General features: G+C 34.4%; 1 protein-coding gene across 1 annotated transcript; it reads left to right on the forward strand.

Annotated features, from left to right (window-relative positions):
• Positions 1-527: 527 nt before the first annotated feature.
• LOC117319949 (Hermansky-Pudlak syndrome 3 protein homolog) lies at positions 528-9892 on the forward strand (the record flags this gene model as incomplete). The annotated part of the gene is made up of 11 exons (XM_033874657.1): positions 528-611; positions 1499-1671; positions 2491-2599; positions 4933-5019; positions 5761-5857; positions 6364-6427; positions 6716-6803; positions 7257-7334; positions 7768-7866; positions 8962-9031; positions 9712-9892. Coding segments are annotated over 11 exons (1026 nt in total), but the record flags the coding sequence as incomplete, so codon positions are not given.
• Between the last annotated feature and the right edge of the window lie 323 nt (positions 9893-10215).

Raw genomic sequence — 10215 nt, forward strand, 5'->3', positions numbered from 1 at the left:
AAAAAAAAAAAGAAAATAAAAAAATAAAGTTTTAGGACGTCATGATTTACCCAAATTATGATTATTATTTAACTTAATATACAATTTATTTCTGAAATGACAACAAATCAATGATAATTAATGATCTTGCTCCAACTCTGAATCTGAAAGAGAATTCTCCTCATCTAATTTAGGTGAATAGTAGCTGTTTTTCGAAGGTAGAATAAAATCATGATAGATAGATACCGTGTAAACAAAATCTGCAGAAAAATCTGTATCACACTTTCTGAAGAAAATATATCTGCATCGTTTTTTAAGCCTTTGAAAGTTTAACATTTTTGTAAAGAACAGGAAAATGTGGAAATAACAATCTTGCCTTAAGTATTGATGAATATAAAGTTATTTATTAACTCTAGAAATGTTATATTTATCTCTCATTCATAGTGGTCAATATAACAATTTTAGTGTTGATAAATATCTATATTCCCCTCAATCAAAGTGAATAATTGTATAATATATGGGGAAAATCTTGTGTCTATACATTGTAGTTATGTCTTTTCAGACAAGACGACTACCTTTGGAGTCTGTACGCCCTGAAGAAATATTCTCATGGGGAGTTATATAAGGAAATGGTAAGCACTTCTAGAAGAGAAGTTTTTTGAGACACACAGTTAGACTTTGATATATGCCGTCTATTTTATTGCCTCGACACTCTAAAGTAAGCCTAAGGCTGAAGACTTACCAATATATTTATTTATTAGCCGATCTGTCAAAAACAGTCAAATTAAAACTAAAGGATTAAGAATTTGTAAGGATTTATAATTTGTGCACCAATGTTATTTGCGCATGTACTTTTTGGGGCTGAAAGTGCTGGAAAAAACTTTTATCGGTATATTTTGTGCATGAAAAATTTCGACCAAAAACGATGTCCAGGAGGTCCCAAAATTGCTGTATGAAAATGACACTAACACAGATTAGTACAAAACTTTGCTTAAAATCATTTTACTAGCTGGTCTGTCAAAATAAGTCAGATTTTAAATGTTGTGTTTTGATTTAGTTTCTTTTAAAGTAAAAATACTCTAGTAACAGCTATGTATGATATAGGTACATGTATAACTAAAGACATAAGAAACATAGGGCCTTGGATCCAGTTTTTTGGTAAACAGGAATTTTTTGTAAAATTTGAGAATATTTGCAATAATTCCATAAAAATATGTATAAGGTTCTAGTGAAGTAATAGTGACAGAATGGTCCAATACTGATACTGGATATGAAAAAACAGACATTTACTTGATGTGTAGTGTATTACTTAAAATTGATATATAATCAGTGAAATAGCAACAGTACAGACAAGTCAACTGTTATATTATCAAGGCAGGATGCCTCTTCGCCAAGACAATTTTTTTGTGTCTTGATAAAGGGGTAGTTTGTGTAAACTATTGTTGGCCTGTCAGTGTTTTACTTATCTCATGTTCAGTTTTTGGTAATTTATTATCCATTCCTTTTGACATCTTCACAGATAGCCTTTGGGTCACGCTTTCAGCAGAAGAACCCGGACACCTACATCAGCCTGTTGGAGGAAGGTCACATGATTCTCCGCAGCACCATGGTAACGGGAAGTCCTGGTGACGGATCACAAGATTCAGATTTACTCCAGGAGTCTGCAGCTCTGCTTGGAGAGTTCTATTCAATGTAAGTTACATAATTAAAGAAACAAAATGTACGGTAATTACCTGATAAAAAGCCCACCTCCTACCTTGGTCCTGAGTTTAGGTACTAGATCCCAGGGCTTATTGTCCGATATTAATGGTATCCTACTTTGGGCATTGATTTTAGGTACTGAATCCTAGAGCTTATTGCCAGATATTAATGGAACCCTACTTTGGGCCATGATTTTAGGTACTTGATCCTAGAGCTTATTGCCCGATATTAATGGTATCCTACTTTGGGCCATGAGTTTAGGTATTGGATCCCAGAGCTTATTGCCAGATATTAATGGAACCCTACTTTGGGCATTGATTTTAGGTACTGAATCCTAGAGCTTATTGCCCGATATCAATGGTACATGTTCATATTGAAATAATTCAGTTACCAATTCTTTAGTACAGTTACACGTATTGCTTAGATAATGTGATATTTACTCCTTTTTACTGTAGAAACAAAAGATTGAACGATTTATGTCACCAGGTTGGTCAGGTGGCACAGTGGTAGTTCCTAAGACATTTTGCTTTCCACATATTGGATGTGAACATGTGTGGGAGTCACCTGCTTGACCAAGTAGATTTTCTTAAGGTGTTCAGATTATACTCACATGCTTCCAACTGCACAAACAGGAATGCTTAAATTAAGGTTAATATACAAAATGTAACATAATGTTTAGCAATTGTTCTGAAATAAAGTTGATTTTGATAAAAATACCTAAAAATATATCTATTATTTCTAGTAACATTTTGAATTGTTTTACATTAATATTGAATTATTACGAACTGTTTTTTGTTTTCTGTTTTGAAGGCCGGGGAATTCTCAGTGGCACTTAGGTTTACCATACTACCTGATGTCAGGTCTGAGTTTGTCCTATGTAGTGAGACAAGCCCTCCAGTATAAACAGCACACCAAAAGTGTAAGTTTTACAGTATAATCACTCACCAAAAGTGTAAGTTTAACAGTATGAACAGCTCACCAAAAGTGTAAGTTTTACAGTATAAACAGCTCACCAAAAGTGTAAGTTTTACAGTATAAACAGCACACCAAAAGAGTAAGTTTTACAGTATGGTCAGCTCACCAAAAGTGTAAGTTTTACAGTATAAACAGCTCACCAAAAGTGTAAGTTTTACAGTATAAACAGCTCACCAAAAGTGTATGTTTTACAGTATAAACAGCTCACCAAAAGTGTATGTTTTACAGTATAAACCGCTCACCAAATGTGTAAGTTTTACAGTATAAACAGCTCACCAAAAGTGTAAGTTTTACAGTATAAACAGCTCACCAAAAGTGTATGTTTTACAGTATAAACAGCTCACCAAATGTGTAAGTTTTACAGTATAAACAGCACACCAAAAGTGTAAGTTTTACAGTATAAACAGCTCACCAAAAGTGTAAGTTTTACAGTATAAACAGCTCACCAAAAGTGTAAGTTTTACAGTATAAACAGCACACCAAAAGTGTAAGTTTTGCAGTATAAACAGCTCATCAATAGTGTATTTTTTACGGTATAAACAGCTCACCAAAAGTGTAAGTTTTACAGTATAAGCAGCACACCAAAAATGTAAGTTTTACAGTATAAACAACTCACCAATAGTGTAAATTTTACAGTATAAACAGCTCACCAAAAGTTTTAGTTTTACAGTTTAGACAGCTCACCAAAAGTGTAAGTTTTATGGTATAAACAGCTCCCCAAAAGTGTAAGTTTTGCAGTATAAACAGCTCATCAATAGTGTAAGTTTTACAGTATAAACAGCACACCAAAAGTGTAAGTTTTACAGTATAAACAGCTCACCAAAAGTGTAAGTTTTACAGTATAAACAGCTCACCAAAAGTGTAAGTTTTACAGTATAAACAGCACACCAAAAGTGTAAGTTTTGCAGTATAAACAGCTCATCAATAGTGTATTTTTTACGGTATAAACAGCTCACCAAAAGTGTAAGTTTTACAGTATAAGCAGCACACCAAAAATGTAAGTTTTACAGTATAAACAACTCACCAATAGTGTAAATTTTACAGTATAAACAGCTCACCAAAAGTTTTAGTTTTACAGTTTAGACAGCTCACCAAAAGTGTAAGTTTTATGGTATAAACAGCTCCCCAAAAGTGTAAGTTTTGCAGTATAAACAGCTCATCAATAGTGTAAGTTTTACAGTATGAACAGCTCGGCACCAAAAGTGTAGGTTTTACAGTATAAACAGCTCACCAAATGTGTAGGTTTTACAGTATAAACAGCTCACCAAAAGTGTTAAGTTTTACAGTATAAATAGCTCACCAAATGTGTAAGTTTTACAGTATAAACGGTTCACCAAAAGTGTAAGTTTTACAGTATAAACAGCTCACCAAAAGTGTAAGTTTTGCAGTATAAACATCTCACCAAAAGTGTAAGTTTTACAGTATAAACAGCTCGGCACCAAAAGTGTAGGTTTTACAGTATAAACAGCTCACCAAATGTGTAAGTTTTACAGTATAAACAGCTCATCAATAGTGTAAGTTTTACAGTATAAACAGCTCACAAAAAGTGTAAGTTTTACAGGATGGTCAGCTCACCAAAAGTGTTAAGTTTTACAGTATAAACAGTTCACCAAAAGTGTATGTTTTACAGTATAAACAGCTCACCAAAAGTGTAAGTTTTACAGTATAAACAGCTCACCAAAAGTGTTAGTTTTACGGTATAAACAGCACACCAAAAGTGTAAGTTTTACAGTATGGTCAGCCCACCAAAAGTGTAAGTTTTACAGTATAAACAGCTCACCCAAAGTGTAAGTTTTACAGTATAAACAGCTCACCCAAAGTGTAAGTTTTACAGTATAAACAGCTCACCAAAAGTGTAAGTTTTACGGTATAAACAGCTCACCAAAAGTGTAAGTTTAACAGTATGAACAGCTCACCAAAAGTGTAGGTTTTACAGTATGGTTAGCTCACCAAAAGCGTAAGTTTTACAGTATAAATAGCTCATCAATAGTGTACGTTTTACAGTATAAACAGCTCACCAAAAGTGTAAGTTTTGCAGTATCAGCTCACCAAAAGTGTAAGTACAGGGAGACCCACCTCAAAATGACCCTGGCATTTCATGGGACGATAAACCCAGCAAGCAAACAAACAAACAAACAAACTAAAAACCATGAATTTTGGCCCTTTTATCCTTTTACAAATCATATTGATCATATTAATGATAATTCAAGAAATTTAGTTTTTTAAATTTGAATTATAAATATTAACTGATTTATATGATTTTCTGCTCTATTACAGACTTTAGCATACTGTTATGGACAAGGTTTTCTCCACTACCTAAACTACGTCCTCTTCCAAGACGATGAACCATTTCAACTGAAAGAGGTTTGGCTTAATTGCGTGGGGTATATTGAAGAATGAAAGCATTTCAATGTATACTCATTAATGAGTGACAGACAATGGTACTGATATCAGTGGCAGTGTATAGATTTTACCATTAGTTTTTAATGTAGATACACTATATTGTCAAGTCAAGCCATTGTTTTCTAAATATCGATTAAATGGAATTGCAGATTTTTTTTAGATATCTGAGTTTTAGATACATATGTTCATGAATTAGTGATTTAGTCAATTGTTTTATGTTTGAGCGTTTAAATTGTCTTCAATTTGCAAAATTACCATATTATTTTTTTAAACAAGGAGGGGGGGGGGGGGGGGGGGGGGCACATGAGAGCCATTTAAACATAGTTTGGAGAAGTGTTTAAAGTTTAAAGTTTGGAATGTCATATTGTGTTTGTATGATTAGTGACTTAACATATAAAGTGATAGCAATACAAAGCCGTTTTATTTATCACATAATATTCACACAAAAAAATAAAACGCATCAAATTAATGAAAAATTAAGCGAAAACTTCAATATTTTTGTTGTATAAGAGTGGCAAACTCCAACTTGATTGGCATGTTTTTCACCGCCAAAACAATTGTGACATCATCACACCACCACTAATTATTTAATGTATTATTACACATTGTGAAAGAGACATTCTACGCATATTTCCTCTTCAGCAAAGAATCTCTAATATTGAACAGAAAATTACAATGAAATGACTGTGTTCCTTTCTGTAGGATGAGGGTGACATGGTGCTGGAAGTCTGTGCTGAAGCAATGCCCGACAAGCTATCACGAATAATCCTGTTCTCTCGTCTTCAGACATACACTCAAGGTACATTAACTTGAGTTTACTACGTAAACTACGAATTTGTCTCAAAATATACACTATACTGTATTTGGTCTCTGGTATCAATATATATATCATTATAAAATATTAAAGATTTATTTTTCTTTAGTTATTTTTGAATTGCAAATATGCTATTTCATCAGACTTGTAACTGATGTCCTATGTGTGAAATCATGAAATCTTAAGCTTGAGGGTGTGACAAAAATATTTCAAACAGGAGGATGAAATTCTTGTATGTTCCCTCTGAGGATTTTTCTTAGGGTTAATTACTTATGAACTTCACCCCAGTGAGTATTCTTTGGAGAATTAATGAATATGTAAAATCTGATATTTATAAAAATGTAAGATAGTTTTGCTTTTTCTAAGGGTTAATTACTTAGGAACTTCAACCCAGTGAGTATTCTTTGGTGAATTAATGAATATGTAAAATCGTATGTTTTTAAACATGTGAGATAGTTTTGTATTCATAAGAGTTATTTCCCTTGTTTTAGAGAAGACCCTCAATCTACTAAAGCATGCCTTACAACAGAAATACAAACCAGACGAAGCTAGAAGGTGAGTGTCACATTGTCTCTACAAATCAGGATTAAATGAGGATTATAATTACCATTAATTCTACATGAAAACCAATATATTATCCAGCAGCAAGACCAGGGGCCAACACATATAACCTCTGACTCGAGAACAAAGGGTGGATTTATCACAGGACAATTAGAATATATTTGTTACTTAATCTACTGAACAAGAATATAGTCATGTGGTTGAGATCATGATTTTTTATTTTATTTTATTTTTTTATTTATTTTATTTTTATTTTTTATTTTATTTTTTTTTTATTTGCAGTGGTACTGATATGCTGGCACTTTCCTTGCTTCAACTGAAATCATGTGACCCAGAGTCGGCCCGTCTGGCACTGGCAGCTGTCAGTCAGGTATGTGTGAAGGACACAAGAGGTCTATTGTACCTGTATTTTTTATCATTTTAAATAGGTTTCCATCATCTGACAATGAGTTTCACATTTCTAAATACATGTATATATTGTTAGGTAAACAATCATGGCCTAGACCTACTGTGTAGGCCAACAAAATGAGATTTTCTGCACACAGATATACACTTGTACCACAAAACTTGTTTATAGCAAATTCGACAGGAACAAATTAAGGAATTAGTTTCTTATATCCTACTTTTTTCTTTATAAGATTTTACAACAAATATGGTTGAACCAAATTCAGGAATTTTGATTTATATTGTTATAACCTAGCGATATGGGTACATGAGCATTTGTATAAATGTATGTTGAATATCAAATTATTGAACTTGTTCAATAAATTTCATGTGAAATAGCCACTCGATGACATGTAAGATCCTCTATTTACACCACCAGATGGAGCTACAGCAGTTTTGTGTCAACCACCACCAGCTGTTACATGAGGACTTTCAACAATTATCTCCCCTTTCACAGGTCTGTGTGTTATATATATTTCTAGGGTGTGTGCAATGATTTTCTCTCCTTTCACAAGCCAGCATGTTGTATGAGTAATTGATGCATTATTTCCCCTTTCACAAGTCAGCACATTTTGGATAAGTGGTCCATGCATTAATTATCTCCCCTTTCACAAGTCAATGTTGGATAAGTGGCCCATGCATTAATTATCTCCCCTTTCACAAGTCAATGTTGGATAAGTGGCCCATGCATTAGTTATCTCCCCTTTCACGAGCCAGCATGGTGAATGAGTAATTTATGCATTATCTCCCCTTTCACAAGTCAGCATGTTGTATGTGTGGGCTATGCATTAATAATCTCCCCTTTCACAAGTTAATGTTGGATAAGTAATCTAGGCATTAGTTATCTCCCATTTCACAATTCAACTGACATCCTTTCTGTTTTCCCTCAGCTGATGCGTAGACACTGCCCAGAGGTCCTAATCCAGTGTCTCATAGCACTACATGACATTGGTACTATTCCTCTGGATCTCGCCATCAAACTTTTACAGGTAAAATCCAGCTGGACCATGGACTTCTACAGGTACACCTTAAAATGGCTAACACCTTGTTAGAGGTACCACCTATAGAATTTATTTAATAAATTACATAGAAGTAATAGGAAGGTAATCTAACCATGTATAGAATAGCCCGAGTTTCCTCTGGCCCTGACACCATGAAAACGTGGAATTATCCGACACTGTTTGGTGTCGCTAAGAATTTGGTGCAAATACAATAAAATTAGGTAAAGCGTAAAGCGAGGGTCTATACGGACGAAATAAAACACCTAGATGGGACTAAATGGGTGTTCTGGGATAAATAAATATCTCATTTATCCATATATGTAAGGTAGGTGTTATGTCACCTCTGATTTTATTGTATTTGCACCAAATTCTTAGCGACACCAAACGTGGTCGGATAATTCAACGTTTTCATATAGTAGTGCGCTCTGGCCCTACACCAGACATAGTGTCAGGGCCAGAGGAAACTCGGGCTAGTATAGAAGTGATTTATTGTGGAGTCATGGGGTCAGGTAGATATTTTAATGGAATAGACATCAGCAGTTTGATACACCATTACTGTTAACATTGTATGTCCATTAAATTCCATTTTCTACAGAGAAGAATTAAGGTGCTGGAGATTCGGTGATTAGAATCTTCTCCTACCTTGAGAGCATGATAGATTAATCTCCGACCCGAGGGGTGATATTCTGGTTTTCAAACCGGAGGCTCTGCCAGGGGTTACTTAGACAATCGAGAATATCACCCCAGGGTTGGAGGCTTGTCAGTCACGTCCTCAAAGTAGGGAATGATTATTTTTCCCCTATGAGACTATTTCAATTACATATGGTCGAGTTGAAATATTAAGTATTTTGCGATGCACACAATTTTGACGTGATGTTATTGTATCTTTGCCAGAACATGTTATCTGTCAAACCCTAGGTGTTGACAGAGAAGTCACTCTCTTATAAGTGGTGAGGGAAAAGTTACTCTCTAAGAGGTGACTGAAAAATATTGAACATGCAAAACAAGAGATAAATCTGTAAATGATGGAGAAAATCCAATCTATCCCTGTAGATCTGTAGGACAATTTAACTTAACTTTCAGGGACCCAGTGGATATGATGAAATCCATCAGAATGCACATCTCAAGGAATATCTAGAGCTACTCATCAACGGTAAGTTAGATTTAATACTGTTTTAGGCGTAAATAAAAATATAGTTGGTTTAGCATAACCCACCCAACCAAGAAGAAATGCCCCCACTCAAAAGATTTTATTTGGAAAAATAAAAAATTGTTTTTTAATGATTTGACCGTTATGGATATTTATGTCCGGAAGTTGCTGTGCAGGTTTGAAACTACGTCTCCCAAACCCAAATAAGGCTGGTGTGGGTTTCTTTTGTTTAAGAGCCTAAAATAAATAATGATTTCCATATTCTGGTTTGTTTTCCTATTAAAAGTTGAATATCTGTTTTCCGACTGAATAAAAAAATAATTCAGCCCTACCTACCTACCCATATGTAAAACCCCTTGGTCGGGTTACAGAAAACCAAGATGTTTTTAAGGGTGGCCTTACAGTAATGGTTAACGGAATAGCAATGGTACTGTTCTCGGCAAGGATTGCTAGAGACACAGTTCGTAGCTGTCACTTTGTTTGTCAGATCAACAGACCCGTTTCCATTTTGGCCCCTTAAGTCCTTTTAGACGCCACATATGTCAATGAAAACTAGCAAATCAGCTTTTTAGTTGCATTCTCTTCTTTCACTTTTTATACACCCGATTGAAGAGAGAAAATCTTTAATGTATTCCTTAAAATCTAAAAAATATCATGTTTAATTCTGAATTTTAACATTTCAGATGAACAAAGAAAGTATGTGTTTGAAGATGCAGTGGTAAGTGTAACCAATGTTGTTAATGGTCATGTTGGATATTGAATAATTCGGTCTGTAATAGATTTTGGATGATGACCTTGGGGGAAAAAAGATCAGCTAATCGGTGATATGTCAAAACATTCTATAAACATCTCGCAGGAGTTTTTGATGATAAAATTTACCTTTTGAAACACCCTGTCATTTTTAGCTCACCGGTTACGAGTAACCAGGAGCTAATGCTTTCACCCCGGCGTCCGCGTCCCACCCCAAAACTTTAAAGTTTTTGGAGTAAGTTTTTGGAAAGCTTGTAAGTCCAAAAGTATACACCTCATGCCCTTCTAAGTTGGTTTATACATTCATTAGAGGTCTAGGAGTGATGTTATGGCAAAATTATGCAGAAAAAAAATGTGATTATTTTTAAGTTTTGGGGTTAAGTTTTTTGAAAGCTTGTAAGTCCAAAAGTATACACCTCATGCCCTTCTAAATTGGT

The sequence above is a fragment of the Pecten maximus genome, unplaced genomic scaffold, assembly GCF_902652985.1.
Source record: "Pecten maximus unplaced genomic scaffold, xPecMax1.1, whole genome shotgun sequence".
NCBI classification, from domain to species: domain Eukaryota; kingdom Metazoa; phylum Mollusca; class Bivalvia; order Pectinida; family Pectinidae; genus Pecten; species Pecten maximus.